At 34.0% G+C, this 18322-nt stretch overlaps 3 protein-coding genes across 4 annotated transcripts; 2 read left to right on the top strand and 1 right to left on the bottom strand.

Annotated features, from left to right (window-relative positions):
- Window positions 1-317: 317 nt before the first annotated feature.
- LOC130827649 (nuclear transcription factor Y subunit B-1-like) lies at window positions 318-5083 on the top strand. 2 transcript variants are annotated; one of them, XR_009047232.1, is made up of 6 exons: window positions 318-469; window positions 673-931; window positions 1010-1279; window positions 1388-1471; window positions 1574-1633; window positions 4764-5083. XR_009047232.1 is itself a non-coding variant. In XM_057693430.1 (6 exons), exons 1-6 carry the CDS (start codon window positions 714-716, stop codon window positions 4800-4802), a joined length of 537 nt encoding a protein of 178 aa, XP_057549413.1. In that variant the 5' UTR covers window positions 507-713; the 3' UTR covers window positions 4803-5083. The 2 variants fall into 2 exon arrangements, 1 of the variants encoding a protein (XP_057549413.1); XM_057693430.1 differs by lacking the exon at window positions 318-469 and having other exon boundaries at window positions 507-931; window positions 1010-1139; window positions 1274-1279.
- Window positions 5084-6981: 1898 nt separating this feature from the next.
- LOC130827648 (PWWP domain-containing protein 5-like) lies at window positions 6982-9913 on the top strand. Its single transcript, XM_057693429.1, has 2 exons — window positions 6982-7078; window positions 7253-9913. The coding sequence occupies exon 2, from the start codon at window positions 7262-7264 to the stop codon at window positions 9422-9424; it is 2163 nt and encodes a 720-aa protein (XP_057549412.1). The 5' UTR covers window positions 6982-7078; window positions 7253-7261; the 3' UTR covers window positions 9425-9913.
- Window positions 9914-9966: 53 nt separating this feature from the next.
- On the bottom strand, window positions 9967-12981 carry LOC130827647 (receptor like protein kinase S.2). Its single transcript, XM_057693428.1, has one exon. The coding sequence runs from the start codon at window positions 12753-12755 to the stop codon at window positions 10152-10154; it is 2604 nt and encodes an 867-aa protein (XP_057549411.1). The 5' UTR covers window positions 12756-12981; the 3' UTR covers window positions 9967-10151.
- Window positions 12982-18322: the final 5341 nt, after the last annotated feature.

The raw sequence follows: 18322 nt of genomic DNA, 5'->3' as shown, positions 1-18322 counted from the left end.
TAATCCAATTTTTCGCCCCTTCGATATGAATGATCCCACCATTAGATTATTTTTAATAATTCAACATTTTCTCTTAATTTACTTTAATATATTACCTTTTATTTTTCCTTATAATTTCTTATAAATATTTCATATTGAGATGCTGACAGGAAATTAAAAGCAAATATTAAATTATTAAAAGATAATCAAATAATGAAATTATTATTTATAAAGTGTTGATCATTGCACGAATATCTATTCTAATTATATATTATATAACTTCTACAAAATAATACTTGCTCTCTAAAAAAGACCAGACTTATCTCAAAAATGGACGGTGTTGATAATGCAGAAGTTGAAGATAAGAAAGTAATAATCACATCTGAATCGTTTCATAAACAAATCATTTCTCCAGCGTCCGATCTTCTCTTTCTCCATTCTCTCTCTCTTCATCCCCTGCAATCTCTCCATTCATCTTACGATCCTCTTGGTAAGTAATCTTTTCTTTTTATTTTTCCTTTTTTTATTTTTTTTATTTTTTCAATTCCATTTCTACTTAACTTCCTCCTTTCTCTCTCATCTTTCTCTCTCTAACTTTCCATTTCCTCCCTCTTTCTCTTTCTAAGAATCGTCCATGGCGGTGAATTTACTTTTAGCTTTCTATGAATTGATTTTTTATTGTTCGATTTTTAGGGTTAGGGTTAGGGTTTTGTTGTGTTTGATTTGGTTGCAAAATGGCGGATGCTCCTTCAAGTCCTGGCGGTGGAAGTCATGAAAGTGGTGGTGACCATAGTCCTCGTTCTAATGTTCGGGAGCAGGATAGGTATCTTCCGATTGCTAATATTAGTCGGATTATGAAGAAAGCTTTACCTGCTAATGGAAAAATTGCTAAGGATGCTAAAGAAACTGTTCAGGAATGTGTGTCTGAGTTTATTAGTTTCATCACTAGCGAGTATGTTTTCTGATTTCTTTTATTTTTTAGTTTTAGCTTTGAATTGGATTGTCGATTTAATTTGTGATTTTTGTGCAGGGCAAGTGATAAGTGTCAGAGAGAGAAGAGAAAGACTATTAATGGTGATGATTTGCTTTGGGCTATGGCTACATTAGGGTTTGAAGATTATATCGAGCCCCTTAAGATCTACCTGACTCGTTATCGAGAGGTGTATTCATTCATCTTAGCTTAATTTTTCCGTCCTTTTTTATTGTGATATTGATTTATATACATGATTAAATGACCAACTAATTTTTTGTTCCTGTCTCTTGGATTATTGGTGCGCCATTGTCACTCTTGCAGATGGAGGTGGGTTTTCCTGTGTGAAAGTTAATATTTTTAGATTTTTCTTTTGCTTTTATTTGATATTTTCATATTTTATGGTTTGTTAACTTAGCTCTAATGCTTGTGGAGTAGGGGGATACTAAGGGGTCTGCTAAGGGAGGTGAATCCTCGGGCAAACGGGATACAATGGGTGGTCAACCTGCTCCAAATGTCCAGGTTGATGTTTGATGCTTGATATGGTGAAAATATACAAGCATTTTTGGTCTTAGTGGCTCACTATTTTGTTATGATTTTTTTTTTGTATTGAAAAATTTACAGCTTGCTCACCAAGGCTCTTTTAATCAATCTCATCAAGTTCTGAACTATGGGAACTCACAGGTACTTTTTTTTATTGAATAGTATTTTTCTTCTGGTTGTTATTGTCCCAAGAGTGTGTACTATTGGTCACTGTATTTGTGGGCACAGAATTTGAATGGTTCTCCCTCTTTCCAATTCTTCCAGAGACATGCTTTTTTAGAAAGTATATACATCACGGTTGCAATGAAGTTTTCAACTGTAGTTTGTTAGTGAGCTTGTCAACAAGTGAAGCAGATGAATTATGGGATCCTATTGCTTTGCTATTCAATTGACACAGTTTAGTGCCAACCTATAGAGAAAAATTAGGACACTATGTAATCTTCTAACTAAAACTCTAAGTAACCAAATGGAGCTAAGCGCATGAAAAGGCAAGCATGTGCGCTTAACTAGAATTTGATAAGGGAAAGCTACTAAGGTTGAAGCAAAAAAATTGCAAGAGGAAAGTTAATTTGGATCTGATAAATATTTTTTTTAATATATAGACACTTCGCTAATAAAACATCATGCCCCTATTTGTGATCTAACTTTCTGCAATGAGCTATAATTTATCAGACTTCTTGAATTACAGAACACAGCTAACAGAATTAATTGGTGGAATCAACTAGTAGAACCACATCGTCAAAGTAGCCATTACTATCATGTATTGCCATCTTATGTATCATTTTTCCAACACCTCCTTCCGCCTATAACATCTCTAATTGGAAGGTTGTATCTTTTTTTAGTTTGACATGTCTAAAGGTTTGGGTTTTAGTTGTACTAACCTGATTGTTTGGATCAAGTCTTTGACTTTGATTTTTAAGGGTGGACTTTCAGAATATTGAACGTCGTTTCCTCTAATATTTTGCAATTTTTTCCCGATTATGCAATATCTTTATTTTGGAAGATTTAATGCCAATTGCCCACACATTTTGTTATGCTATCTATACTTACGTGATTCATAATGATTTTTCTAGCACCCTGAGCTCTACCTATCTTTACCTCCGTTCTCCTTCCCATACGACTTGTGTCTGAGTTTTTGCTAATTAGTGTTCCTCTCATTTATATGCTTCTTCTCTTTGGAGCTTATTTCAGCATATCTTTATGTATGTATCTCTTTGGAATATTTTATAGTTTTCTCCTTTCCTTGAATTTCTTGCAACTTTGGTTTTTCTTGCAGTCATGGTATGAAATGGTAATCCCTTTATGCAATGTCATTGATAAACCCTTTTAGCAAAGTATTTGGAGCTTCATCTGGAATTCAAATTGAACATTAGGGAAAAGGGGTTGAAACCATATGAGGGTAGAAAGAGAGAACTGGTGCAGGGTGTTGTGGAACACGCAGGTGAAGTGGTGTTAAGTTGATAAACCCATGTGATTTTCACCCTTGTGCCTATTCGCTGATGTTACTGTATCTAGGAGCTTGACAAACATTGCTAGGGTAGAAGTTTTTAGCTTGATGAATGTTACTATAATGCCCGGGGGGGGGGGGTGTAATTTGTTTCTATTTCTTGTGTATATTTTTGAAACGAATTAGTATCAATCAAAATGCATCTTCCTTTATGATGATGATGTGAAGGGTTCATGGCCGTTGAGTGCCCTCTTAAGTAGCTTCAAGTAAAGTTAGTAGGGCACTTCACAGATTACATTGATATTTCTGTCTTCTCTAACTTACTGCATCCAAAGACTGTTGCAATGTTTCATTTATGGGTGGTTCTTTTATTTTCTAGGTTGGGTAATTTTTATTTTTTGTGGAGACTAGGCAGTGCAATAAAGTAGGATGTATTTTGTAGTTTATAGATACCAATTTGCTTTAAATGGGCAGGTTAAATGGGATAAGCAAACAAATTTTAAAGAGAATAATTGAAGGAACGTGAATTAGCAAAATCTAGCGTTATCTTGTTACCTTAAGAATATGAGCGGTGGGTTCAATGAGTTACGAGTGGTTAGGGTTATTGCAATTATTTTGGGGTAACTAGAAAAAGGAATGTATTTTAACAGTTATGGGACAAGGCGTATATATTATCAAAAAAGGTTGAATTTCTTCATTTCATCAGACTAGTAGATTGAATGATAATCTATTATTTGACCAAAGATTTACTTTTGATGAATAGGCTAGGTTGAGAGAGCAAGCAATATAAAACAAGTTTTCCCATTGACTTATCTTCCTTCCAATGTCCTGTCTTATTTGTCCTTTTGCTCAATTTTACCTCTCCTTTCTGCTTTTCCTATTTGGCTATTTCTTTCTTACATTTAGACCTCATTCCCTCTCATTTTGATTTGTTAAGCCTTCACACACTTCACTGGCCTCGACCTTTTGGTCTACATGTTCCTTTTCTTTGCAGAATTACTTGGCTTGTTTCTTCTGCTAATGAGATCATATATTTTTTTAATTTGGATGTTCATTTTTTGTTTTCTCTTGAAATTGTCAGTATTGTTATGTGTGAGTGTGGCAGGTCAAAACCTTTAGTTTTATGCTATATGGTGATCTAATTCTATACTTTGGATCAATCATGTAGCATATCTTGTTCATTTCTAATATTTGATGGAAACAATTTTTAGCCTGGGACATCATTTCATCTCACTTGATTCCTCAGTGTCCATGTGTAGTTTGGTTTGCGACAAAAGAAAATGGTTACTTTGATGGGTTGATCAAGGATGATTATAATTTGATTGGACCTGCCTTCTTAATTTATAATCTGCCTTCTTTGTGTTTATGTGTGTGGCTACCACAGTATTTTTCTCTCATATCTTGCCCTGACTTTTTCGTAGCCATTTGTCATACTTCTCATAAATTTGTTGTTGATGGACCTTAAGTCTAAAATTCTCGTTTTTCATGGAAAAAGTTGCTGCTACTTAGCTTCTCATGTGAAAATGAGTGATTCATCATGGTATATGTTGATTTTTAGGCATTTCAATTTTAAAATATGGATTACAAATCTATAGATAAAAGATGTTCTTAGTTTGTGTGGAAAGCTCTATCATCTGTCTCTATTTTAGTTTGGCATTTACGCACTATTAGAATTTGAGATTTGCAATATAAGCTCCTTGATTCTGAAAAATGATTGGCTGAGTACGCATCTTTTCTATAGTGACTCACATTTCCTTGCTAGTCTCGATAGTTTGATATTTTGTGGGCACTGATTGATTGTCGTGTGAACGTTTGTGACTGCAGGCTCAGCATCTGATGGTTCCAATGCCGGGTCCAGAGTAGGTGTTTCCCTGCAATTCTATTAATTTACATGATTTTAAGTCGCAAGGGAAGTTTAATTTAATATCTTCCCAGTAAAGTCCGAAATCTGAAGTCGATTTCATAAGTACTATATAGATCAAACTTGTATCGATAATACTTCTCATTCTTAGCAATTTAGGTTTTGTTGTAGACTTGGTTGTATCATTTACTGGTAGAGTTGTTGTATATGAAATTATGAGTGGGTTCGTCATGAATTGGATTATTAAATTTTTATTTATATACCGACATGGAGTTATGCTGAATTGTTTTAGTTTATATGACCGGAGAAGATTGAGGTTTTGGCATGATTGGTCAAGTGTAGAGGTGATTATTGACGGATTTGGAAGGGAAATATGTTGTGTTTACTTATCTAAACCATAATAAGTTAGTTTTGTTCAAGTAAATTGTCGAAAATAATTTTATTTTTTTGATGATTTGTTGTGAATAATCCCTATTATTGATTATTCATAAATAATCTTACTTTTTGATGTTTGTTGTTCACAACATCCCAAATCAAAAATTGACTAATCGTAATTTTCTTTATTTTTTACTTTTTTATATAAAAAAATTAAAAATACAAAAAAAATATAAATAACGGGATCATAATTTTACTTTGGATTTGTTTTATTTACTTGTTCAACTTATTTTAACTAAATACTTAGTATTTTGATTACATTTTTTTGAAGGAAAATTCACCATCTATAATCTATTTATCTATTCTATTAAAACTACTAATGAAGAAACAGGACTGACAAGTATCAGACTCTCAGCGATAATTTTTCCGCTTATTTTTATGCTCACGTGGCTATTGAATTGTAGAGAAAATCATTTTCTAATACAGTACAATTTAGTGCAGAGAAAGATTCGGTAATCAGTATTATTTCCATATTATTTACTTTGGTAATTTGTAAACCAATATTATTTCCAAATAAAAGAGAATAATATCTCGATATAGCAAAATTATTTTTCAAGATTAATATTTACCAGCTTAGAATAATTATATCTTCATAATTATATTGACGCAAATTCTGTCATTGCTACTTATCTACTTCATATTCATTTTTTCTTTAAAAAGTAGTCTTATTATTAAATAGGTAATGTCATCTATAAATAGATAATTTTAAAAAAAATCTATTTATAATCTATAATCTATATTCTATCTATAACTATAAAAACTACTAATAAAGAAACAAGACTGACACGTGTCAGATTCTAAGAAAAAAAAATTTCCGCTCATTTTTATGTTGACGTGGCAGCTGAATTTGTAGTGAAAATTTATCTATAATCTATATCTATCTATAATCTATAAAAAGTACTAATGAAGAAATAAGATTGACACGTGTCAGACTCTAAGAAAAAATTTTCCCGCTCATTTTTATGTTGACGTGGCAGCTGAATTTGTAGTGAAAATCATCTCCTAATATAGTACAACTTAGTGTGCAGAAGAAGATTTAGTAATCAATATTATTTTTGTATTATTTACCTTGGTAAAATAGAATAACTTTTTGATATAGCAAAATAAAACGTGACTAAATTTGTAAACCTGTATTATTTTTTCAATATTATTTCCAAAATAAAAGAGAATAATATCTTGATACAACAAAATTATTTTTCAAGATTATTTATAAGCTTTAAAATAATTATATCTTTATAATTTCTCTTGCAAATTTTGTAATTGCTACTTATCTACTTCATATTCCTATTTTCTTTAAAAAGTAGTTTTATTATTAAATAGTAATTTCACCTATAAATAAATATTTTTTCAAAAAAATTGTACAAACGGTAATATTTTTTCAAGATTTTTAAAACAAGATCAAATTTGTAATATTTTTACCTCTTTTAAACACATTTCAAAAACATCATTCAATTATTTTAAAATAAAATAAAATATAGCTTTATTATAAAACAAATTTATTTGAATTTATTAAAAAATAAAATTAAATTTATTTATGTGAATATAGTAATTGAAAAAATAAATACAAGATCTCATTTCTACAATCTATAGAAACTACTAATGAAAAAATAAAATTGATATTATAACCTTCTTTAGAATTTTTAATGTAAATAATTTTTAAAACAAATATTTTATAAGTATAAAATTAACTCAAAAATTTTACATAACAGGGTATATATCTAATTAATTACTAATTAGCTTACATTTAAGACCAAGTTAATAGAAATGGCAGGATGGTCATTCTAATTGCTCTGTACTTCTTCACCACTCCATCCTTCCCTAACCCAGCAAAACCCATCTCAAGGTTAGCTTTCTACTTTCTCCCTTAACAATGGCGGACGCCATTTTCCATTTTCTCTAATATATAAATATATATACTTTCCTCCGTTCTTCCCCTGCTTTCCCCTTTATTGTCATTAAATTTGCATATACTCCTCCAAACTTATTGCTTCCATTTATTTTCTGTTTCACTAATTAGGTTGGAGACATGCAATCCGACGTTGTTCCTGATGATTTCCCTAACAACAATGTCGTTAATTCCGAAATTAATGATACACATGCTGTTTCAATGAACGAAACCCTAGCTCAGGATAAGGGTTTGGGTAGAGAGAATGAATCACAAGTTATGCAGGTTGATCATGATGGAGAGGGAAATTCTGGGGTGGTTTCAGAGATTTTGAGTGGTAAGAGAGAAGGAAAGGGTTCTGGGAATGATTTAGGAATGGTAGTTGTTCAGGAGAAATTCAATTCTTCTGCACAAAATTTAGTTCTAGAATCTGTTAATGATGACAAATATGGTAATGAATCGAAATCAGAGTCGGAGAAAGCTGCCATTTTTAGTGCTTCTGAGGTTGATCTTGATGTCGAAAATCGAGCTGTCGTGAGTGATAATGATGGGAAAGATGGTGAAAAGAGTAAAGGGTTTTACCCATCTGATTTAGTTTGGGGCAAAGTAAGGAGTCATCCATGGTGGCCGGGTCAGATATTTGAACCCGGGGATGCATCTGATAAGGCTAGGAAATATTCTAAGTCAAAGGGTTATTTAATTGGTTACTTTGGGGATCAAACTTTTGCTTGGAATAGTGAGGCAAAGTTGAAATCATTTGCCCCAAATTTCTCTCAAATGGTTAAACAGACAAATATGGAAGCTTTTCATCATGCTGTTGGTTGTGTTTTGGATGAGATTTCGAGGCGAGTGGAGTTTGGCCTTTCGTGTCGATGTATTGTTGATGATGTTTATAACAGGTTGAAAACTCAGGTTGTTGAAAATACCGGAATACGAGAAAAATCGAGGATTCGAGAGGGAGGGGATCGGTTTTTTAGTGCATCATCGTTTGAGCCGTTGAATTTTCTTGGTTATGTTAAGGATTTGGCACTAGGGTCTTGTACTAATGTTGACAAGCTAGAACGGGTGGTTGCACGAGCTCAAACGTCTGCGTTTTATAGGTGGAAGGGTATTTATCATCTAGCTGAATTTGGATTGCTGATGGGGTATGTGAATAATGAGGCTGGAATCATGGTGGAAGATGATAACAGGGTGTTGAAAAGGAAGAAAACGTCTGGTGATACAGGTCGTTCGACAGAAAAAGCTAAGAACTTGTCTGACTTGATTGGTAAATCTAGTGTATCTAAGAAAATCGATGAAGAAACCAAAAAAAATGCTAGGAGTAAGTCTGTCGCATCGTCTATCAGGAAACGAAAGAAGGTTGATTTGCTTCCCGATGACTCGAAAGTAAAGGAAACTAGCGCACAGAGAACAGATACTTTACAATCCAGAGCAACAAACCCGTCTTTTCGAGTTGGAGAAAGTATTCTTAAAGTTGCTGGTCGGCTTAACCAACGATCGCCTTTACTAAAACTTGACGGGTCATCTAAAGGGAAACCCATGAATGATGAAGGTAACAGCAAGCTATATGATAAACACAATCCTGAGTATGTTTCTGTTGATGTAGTTCTTGTGCAGCTGCACTTGGCTGCTACTGAACCTTTCGAAAAACACGATTTGTTGAGTAAAATGGTCAATTTCATTTCCCATTTTAGAAATTCAGTTGTTCCTGACAGTGAGCTCTTGCAGAAGCTTGAGGATTCTGGGGACGAAGGTGCGGTTGGCAAGCCGAAGGAAGGTTCTACAGGATCAGATCCTGCTGAAATGGCTGACCCAGAAGCAGTAAAAAATGCTTGTTGCTCGGACATGTTCATCAGTGCCCCTGAGCGGAAAGTTTCCTCGAGTGGTGTCAAGATGGCGGTAGTAGATGGAGTTTCGGGTTGTTCACAAGAGACAGACTCGACAGTCTCCTGCCCTCGGAAGCTCATCCAATCTGACAATGGTGCATCGGAACAGGAAGATTCGCCTACAGCTTTAACACTGAAATTCAGCGACTTGGATTCGATTCCATCAGAAGCTAAGCTAAACAAGATATTCAGCCACTTTGGTTCTTTAAAGGAATCAGAGACTGAAGTATTAACCAAAAAAAGCTGTGCTAGAGTAGTGTTTAAGAGACGTTCGGATGCTGAAACAGCATTCAGTAGTTCAGGAAAGTTCGAAATATTCGGACCTTCACTCGTTTGTTATCGGCTTAATGATGCTACATCGCCACATAAATCCGCGTCTGTTGAACCAAAACGTCGAAAGAAACTAAACTTTCAGTAATCTGGTTGTAAACTTGTACATAAATATGCTAATAGAGTACATCTTTTTTCTGTTGGTTTCTTTGATTGCTCTAGAAATGGAAAAATTAAGATCTAGTTCGGTAGAAAACATCAGTTTAATGGAATGTTAAGATTTTGGGTTTTTATGTTGCATATCTATTGTGTCTTTTGTTTTCATTGTTGGTCTTTCTCGAGCCGAGACTTTCAGTAGCTCATCTTTCGCATCTCCTTTGTTAGGGTATTGTTTACTGATTTTTCGTCCCTCTTCAGACAGTAACTATATGTTTTATGAGCGGGATATACCGAATATGATGATGATTTATAACACCCTTAGAATCATTTCGGGTTTATTATGCGCCCAATTTGCATATTGATTAGATCCGTCATCGGATATCATTTCCCTTTTGTTTCTGTGAACTATGGAAAATCCCTTGGTTATCTCCGAACGTTTTAGAGTGCTAAACTTTGAAATGCAATTGACGTCTGAACTCAGATCCTGATTATAACTTTTAGGAGTTGGATATATCCCGTATGATGATGATGTTTATTTTTCCGATCCATATGACTCATTTTGTTAATATAATATATGTTTTTTCTCAATATACAATCAAGACATTAAAATCTAATGTGAAGTTTAATTTTTCTAAGCCTACTTTAATGTTCTTATACAATTTATCGATGTAATGTGTTCATAATATCCCATGACAGAATAGATCCATTTCAACATCTCAATGGATTCCTAATGCTTGGATTCTTCTAATCAATGACATGGAATAAGAATTAGCTTGTTTCCATTCTTCAATTGCCTCCATACACCCTTGGAAGATGCAAGAACTGTTCCCATCGAGTATGCTCGTGATTTGTCTCATACTAGGTCGTAAACGTGGGTCGGAATGTGTACAAGCCAGCCCCAGTTTCAAGAGTCTTACAAATTCCTGAGGCTCATACTCCCCACCCAATTGTGGATCTGCCAGCCCTTCTAAAGGCCTTCCTGTCGCTTCATACTCGCGAACCCTCTTGACTAAAAGCACCTCAGGGTGCCGAAAGTCGACAGCCATCTGGCCACTGACCATCTCAAGCACCACCACGCCAAAGCTGTAAACATCAGCAGCTGTATTTGCTTCTCCAGACTCCATATACTCGGGGGACATGTACCCGAAGATCCCCCGAACTGAATTGTTGCCGTTGGCCACATGATGTCCATGCTCGTTTCGGGTCAAGAACTCCGCAAGTGCAAAACTGGTAAGCCTAGGATTCATGTCTACATCGACAATTATGGAAGACGATGTGATGTTTCTATGTATTACTTGTTCGTCCCACTCCTCGTGCAGGTACACAATTGCCGATGCAAGGGCTGCAATGATACTATAACGGTGAGGCCATTGGAGGACCTTGCAGCGGGTATTATGGAACAGCAGGTGGGTGAGCAGGCGACTAGCTAAGTAATCGTAGACCACCAGCATTTCTCCCTGCTCCATGCACCATCCACGCAATTGTACTAGGTTGCGATGGCGAAGCCTTCCCAAATTCTGAAGCTCCGTTAAGAACCTAGTCCGTAGGGCTGGACACGTCTTCATTCCAAGCCGCTTCACCAGGACATGATGATGGTCATCCAAGAAGCCCTTGTAAGCTGTCCCGAAATCAACCTCTGCCACTCTATGACTATCTGAAAAATTGTTGGTTGCGGAAACTATCTCTGCGTACGATATGTCTCTTGGTGTGGCAACCATAGGAATGGGAAATGAGCAGTTGACAGACATACTGCTTTTTACCTCTGTATAAGATGGGTATTTTACAGGCACAATGTCTTTTTTCGTGGCGTTTACGTCCGTGTCTGTATCGAAAGAGGCCTCTTTGCTGTCAGTAATACCTTCGGCTGTCACAAATACGGTTTTTCCCATGGATGTAATATAGATGGTGAGAATAGATGACACTGAGGCAGTAGTATTAGTAGAGTTGGGTGTGGCATTATGTTTGCTCGAGTCTGAGGAACTGTTGCTGGACAAGGAGATATACAGAGGATGAGCCCTGAAACAAGGTAGCGATGGAAGTTTGCCAAACATATTTCCGCAAAGAGCATCCAAAACCCACTTGACCGAAGGGCGGGATTTGGGATTGTGCACGGTGCAAAGAAGTCCCAGATGAATCAAACGCTCCAAGTCATGAACCTGATAAGATTTCTTAGGTAGTCGAGGATCTGCAGCAAGCAACAGGCTGCCGTCATCTGCCAATCTCCGAACCCAATCCAATAGTATGATTTTATCATCAGGAACAGTGAGATCGACAGCACGCCTGCCACAGGCAACTTCCAAGGCCACAATCCCAAAGCTGAAAACGTCTGACTTGGCAGTGGCAACGTAGCGCTTCTGGAAGCTTTCTGGGGGCAGATACCCTATAGTCCCGCCAATTCGACTGGTTTCTGTAAGCCGAAATTGATCATGCTCAGAAGATCTCCTGGACGAAGAAAGGAGCGTACGAATACTAGGGTGGTGGCATGGAGAAGGGGACTCTATCCGGTCGTGCTCGAGCCAACGAGCAAGGCCAAAGTCTCCAAGGCGAGCATTATAATGGGAGTCGAGCATCACATTGCTGGTTTTGACATCCCTATGGATGATCTGAGTCTCGAGCTGCTCGTGCAGATAAAACAAAGCTGCAGCCAAACCCAACACAATTTGAGCCCGTTTTTGAAAATCGAGAAAAGGGTTAACGCTCGAGTTGAACAAGACCCTGTCAAGACTCCGGTTAACCATGTAATCATACACAAGAAGCAACTGAGACTCGTGCACGCACCAACCCCTCAACCGAACCAGATTCCTATGACGCAAATGCGCGACAGCAACCAACTCAGCAGCAAATGTTTTGTCTATGTGAGGATGTGAATCATGTGATGATGACTTATTATGGTTGAGCAAACACTTGACAGCAACCTCAGTACCGTCACTCGGTAATACAGCCTTGAAAACCCGGCCAAAGCCCCCACTTCCCAACACCATCTCCGGGCTGAAACCATTAGTTCCTATATAAAGCTCTGCATAAGTAAACACTTTTGGGTTTGGTAGGTTGCTCTCCATTTTGACACAATCTCCCAATTCTATTCCTTTTATGTCATGGAACATTCCTTTTTCTTCCGGTTCCATCTGTGTGTTGTTCTTGCAGCATATGTGCCGCAGTGATCTTCGCAGCACACACAGTATTTGATCATGGATGTTCATCCTCCTCCTCTTCTTGATGCCAGTGCCATGAACTTCACCCACCATCTCGGGCTTGGGATTGGGCCCGGGATCGGGCTCGGGCTCGGTAGGGAGAATGTAGCAGAGATGACTAAGAGGCATTTTAAGTTTTGGGTAATGAAATTAAAGGGTGGTAGTAATTAGTGATTAGCATAGGAAAGATGGGTATATGATGTACGTGGTTCAAATGAGATGAGTTAATACATAGGAATAGAATTAGGGAAAGATAATTGTTGTATTTAAGTGGGAAAAGGATGTGGCATTTACTTGTCTATCTCCTTAAGTGACGCACTATATGACAATAATAACCATTTGCTCCAAATTTTAGAAGGGATCAAATAGAAAAAATGAATAAAAATAAGCATATTCGTATCTGAGAGGAAGGTGATGGACTCAGGGTTTATTTGCTATTACTAACAACTAAAGGTGTTCATTTGGGTCATCGGATTGATTTCAGCTTAAGAATTTTGTGTCGATTTGATATCAGGTTTTGTGTCCATATTGTTATTTACATAATTGTTAATCATCTTTGAAGTCGGACCAAATCGGGTTTAGTTACAAGGTTGGGTATATTTCAGGTCTGGGGTCTGTTTTCAACACCTCTACTAATAATGAACAAAATGAAAACAATATCATAATGTATAAAAGGACAAAAAATAAATTACATGTTCTTCGTTGTTATCAACAAAGAACTAACATATGTTAGTAACAGCGAAAAAACCCTAACCTTAGGCTCGGACACAGAGATATTTATCTTAAAAATTAAAATTTTCCGAATATAATTTTGGGCTTTTTTTAAAAAATATATATTTTTTAATTTTTTCGAATAGTATGTACGAGTGGATTTATTCAACTGTGGGGCTGAGGTAGGTATTTTTCTTGGTGAAACTTCAAAATTAGTTGAGGTACGTCAGACAATCCAGAAGATGAAAATATCCAATTATTTTAATAGAAGATGAAAACCAATCCCAATCCTAGCCTATAGGAATAATAAATATCCAAGTATGTTATTAGCAACCAACAAAGATGTTTTGGTTAAAATATTTGTTCGTTGTTACTAATAGTGATTAAAAATTTTAATTTTTTTGACTAAGCTTTTTTGTTCGCTGTTAGTAATAACGAACAATCTCAAACCTGTATTATGGGAAAAAAATACTTATTTTGAAAATATTTTTAAAAATTACCTATTATACGACTTTTCTATATTTTGTTTTTATGTATTTCAAATTTAATCCAAGTTGGATTAGTTCACCTGTCCACGATAATATAATAATAATACAATTTCCAAACTAAATTTCTAGCCTAAAAAAGTCAAAAAGTTTATGAGGTAGTGGCAATTAGGTCACCCAATTTTCATGAATTTGATACTTGCACAAAAAGTGATATAAAAAAACTTATTTTAGAAAAAAACATTCTTGGACAAAAAAATTAATTTCCAAAATAAGTATTTTTATGTCAATTTTGAGATCATGTATTTGTTTATTGTTACTAATAACGAACAAAGAATTTGATCAAAAAATTCAAATCTATTTATTCCATGTTATTAACAGCGAACAGAAAAAAGATTATGTTATAATATTTGAAGGACAAAAAATAAAACAATGCTTGTTGGCCGTTAACAACACGTATATTTTCTTGTCACCAACGTTACGTTGTCTTCTCTTTATTCGCTATTGGTAACAGTAAACAAAGTCGTGGTAAATTTTTTTTATCGCTATTAGTTATAGTGAATAAAGCCGGACCTTAAGCTTGGACACAGAGACTCCTATTACAGGTTTTCCAAAGCTTTTTTTGACTTTATTTTTTAAAAAAATATTTTATTCAATTTTCCAAAAAGCATACGGCAGACTAAATTTGTTGGATTTCACCTACTATCTCCATTCCCCTATACTTATTATATTTGAATTTTTATACAATTCAATGTGTTATTTTGATCATTTATATATTGAACTATACACGTCTAAAAATTATACAAACTTAATATTATGAAAGTATGCGATTAAATATTCATACAAGATCCCACTTAAATATATTTATTCTTACACATTAGCCGCAATATATAAAATAAATTTGAACAATGAATAGTCTAAAATACACACTTATGTAGCGAGTATTTCAAAATGGAGGAAGTATATCAATTCAATTGTTTAATATAAAGGAAAAATTACCGTGAAAATACAATCTTTTGTTAATTTACCTACGATAATACCAATTATTGATTAACCATGAATAATACTAACTTAAAGTGGTATTTTCCTAGAAAATCCATAACATGTTAAAAATCAAACTATTGTATTACAATAGTTAATTTACTAAAGTTGGTATTATTCCAAGAAAATACCCCCTAAATTGATATTATTCAATGGTAATCAATAATTAATATTATTATAGGAAAATTAATAAAAGATTATATTATTCACGGTAATTTTCTCAAATATAAATTAAAAATAGAAATCTCATTTAAATAATCCCTTTGTTCATTGAAATCCATATAGTTTCCTTAAATCCATTAAAATTGCTATAATTTTAATTTTTAATTTTTATTTATACATTTAACTTATTTTTTCAATTTTATCGTACTAATGCAATATATTTTTAGACCACGGGTCATTGTCTCACTAATAATTTCGGCACCTAATTACTTCTCATGAAAAGCTTTTGTTTGAAAACTCTATGACTTTTTTTTTTTCAATAATAAATTATTCATTTACATTTCTATTATAATACAATTGTCCAAACAACTTATTCTCTGGAAAATTCTTCACCCTTTTTTCAATGAAGCTTGATTATCTACTTTTATCCTGATTTAATAATTTTTTCTTTGCATGATATTTATCTAAAATTCTAATTCTTTTTAATATTTTTTTGTTAAATTTAAATCTTTCTATCTATCTATTATTTACTAATCTACTAATACAATAGATTTTTAGGCCAATGTCATTGTCTCACTAATAATTTTGGCACCCAATTACTTCCCATGAAAAGTTTCCTTTGTTAGCTCTATTCTTTATGACTCTTCTCTTTTTTTTTTTTTCAATGATAAACTTTTTCTTTTTAAATTTCTATTTAATACAATTCTCCAAACAACTTATTATCTGGAAAATTCTTCGTCGTTTTATCAATGAAGCTTGTTTCGGTTAAGAAACTTGATTCGACAAAAGACTATAATAAGACCTGAAGATGAAGCCTTGTAGAAGTCAATTGTCCACGACCTAGAAATATAAAGTAGTTCTTCTACAAACATAACCTGGAATCCTGCAACACAACACGTTAGCCTTGCCCGAGGGTGATCTCCCGGAAAACACCTCCAACGCTCAAGTTAGATCAGTGATGAGATCAATGAATGAATAATATTAACTTGAATGTAAGGTAATATATTGAGTTATTGGATGATTGTATTCGGGTTTTAGGTGAATATTAGGCAGAGTTTTGTTATAGAATAATGAGCATGAACCAAAATTTGGTGTTGGTAGGTTTTATTTATAAGAATTAGAGGGAAATTATTCCAGGAGAAAGGAGGACATGATGGGTATCATGGGGAATGGTGATAAGTGATGGAGAATTACTTTCAGATCATGGAAGTTACTTGCTTGGTAGCCAAGCAAGACAGTTGAAAAGTCAAGAAAAAGCCCCTTGACCGAGTGTCAAGGTCAATGAAAAGTCAAAGGGTATTAAGATAATATAATATTAATAATTAAATAAATAAATGTTACCATAACAAAGCTTAATAATCTATTTTTATTCTATTTAATATTTTTTTATTATATGATTTGTTATCTAAAATTCTAATTTATTTTTGAAATTTCTTTTTTGATGAATTCAAAACTATCTCTATTCTCTATATCTACTAATCTACTAATGCAATAGATTTTTAGGCCACGTATCATTGTCTTACAAATACTATATTTGAATAGCATATTAATAGAGAAAAGAAAGGACATAAAGGAGTAAGGACTAAAGAAAGAGAATGTATCTTGTTTGTTTAGATGGGAAAGAAAGGTAAAATGAAGGAAAAATGAGTGTTAACACCTTTCAAATTTTTCCACCTTAGAAGAGATTGTATTCTTAAAAAAATTTGTCTATATTTTCCCTTTAAATCCCTTCCATCTTTTTTTGATATCAATCATATAACCGAGGAAATACACATTTCATAAACCAGAGAAATATCATCTCTAAATTATATGACAACGGGGGCAAGGACTCCAATGATATATAAAGTGTTAGATCCGTCTCAGACAATTTAGTAGTCCTGAGCAGAAAATATTTATGGGCCCTTACAATACAAACATACTTCTATGTCCTTTTTTTAAAGGCATTAATTTTTTCAATAGAATAAAGTTCTAATTTTGTATAAGTAAACCATTCTATAATTTGTTTTGATTATTCTTTTAAAAGTAAACAAATTATTTGTTTGATCTATTATACGTAAACAAATAGTTCTCATGGATTTAATTGTTTTGATTATTTGTTGGATCTATAACAAATTTTCGATTATTTACTCCAATATGATGACATTTAAATGTAATAATTACACCAGTCATCATCGATTTTTTAATCATGAGATCAATTAATAATAGTATATGGTTATAGTTATTGAATGTATTCTATGTGATATCTCGCGTTGAGCTTTAAAAAGAATTGATAAACTTTTATATCAACAAGATGCATCTTCTTTTCAATTGAGTTTATGTGCTAAGAATTTCATCATGGTGAGAAGCAATTTTAGGATGGGTGAAAGACTTGTGCTGATTTGTGGGACAAGTCTACAACCTCCAAGGATAATCATCGTTAGTCCGGTGTGGCCTAAGTGTTACATACTAAACGGTTTTAAAAAAATAATGTAAATTAGTAAACATTTTTTTAAAAAATAGTAAAAATTAATGTAAATTAGTAAGCGGACTCATACAACACAATCTTAACAAAAAAATATAATAAATTTTTATGAGATACTAAATTCAGTTTTGAAAATTACTCAAATTATAGCCCTATTAGTGTATTTTTAAACTACCCTACCCAAACAAACGAACTAAGACACAACATCTTTCCTCTTGTTATCAACCCACCACCCCAATCTCTCTAACACAACCACTACCTCCGACAGACACCACCAAACCATAACCTTTCTAGCCCACTGCACCCACCAACCACTCCTATTCACCAAAAAAAAACGCCTACCACTGCATGATAGACCCAACGGTAGCTAAAACATCGTCTGCCTTTCCACTGCACCGCCAAAATATCACCTTCTAAATTAATCTTTATGCCACCGACATCAAGCTCCGACATTCAGAGTTCTATCATTGTAGGTGACTTGAATTTTGATAGTGATGGTTTGAATTTGTGATAATAATGACGGTGTTGGTGATGGGGATGGCAAAATTTCTAGTGATGGCGGTGGTGATGATAGTAGTATTAGTGGTGTTTGTAATAGTGGTGGGAACGTTAAAGAATTGAATAATAGTGGTCGTTATTAATTATTATTAAGAGAAATATAATGATATTGTTAACTATTTACTTAAATGTAAAATATAACATACATTTTCTACAAATTAGGGCTAGTTTTTTTAAAAGGTAATTAGGGCAAAATTTTAAGCTATATTTAGCACCCCTAAAATTTTTTAAAGGTTTTAAGGTCAATATACAAAATAATGGTAAGGCATAACGGCTCT

The sequence above is a fragment of the Amaranthus tricolor genome, chromosome 11, assembly GCF_026212465.1.
Source record: "Amaranthus tricolor cultivar Red isolate AtriRed21 chromosome 11, ASM2621246v1, whole genome shotgun sequence".
In the NCBI taxonomy this organism is placed as follows: Eukaryota; Viridiplantae; Streptophyta; class Magnoliopsida; order Caryophyllales; family Amaranthaceae; genus Amaranthus; species Amaranthus tricolor.
This window is presented reverse-complemented; position numbering and strand designations above follow the sequence as displayed.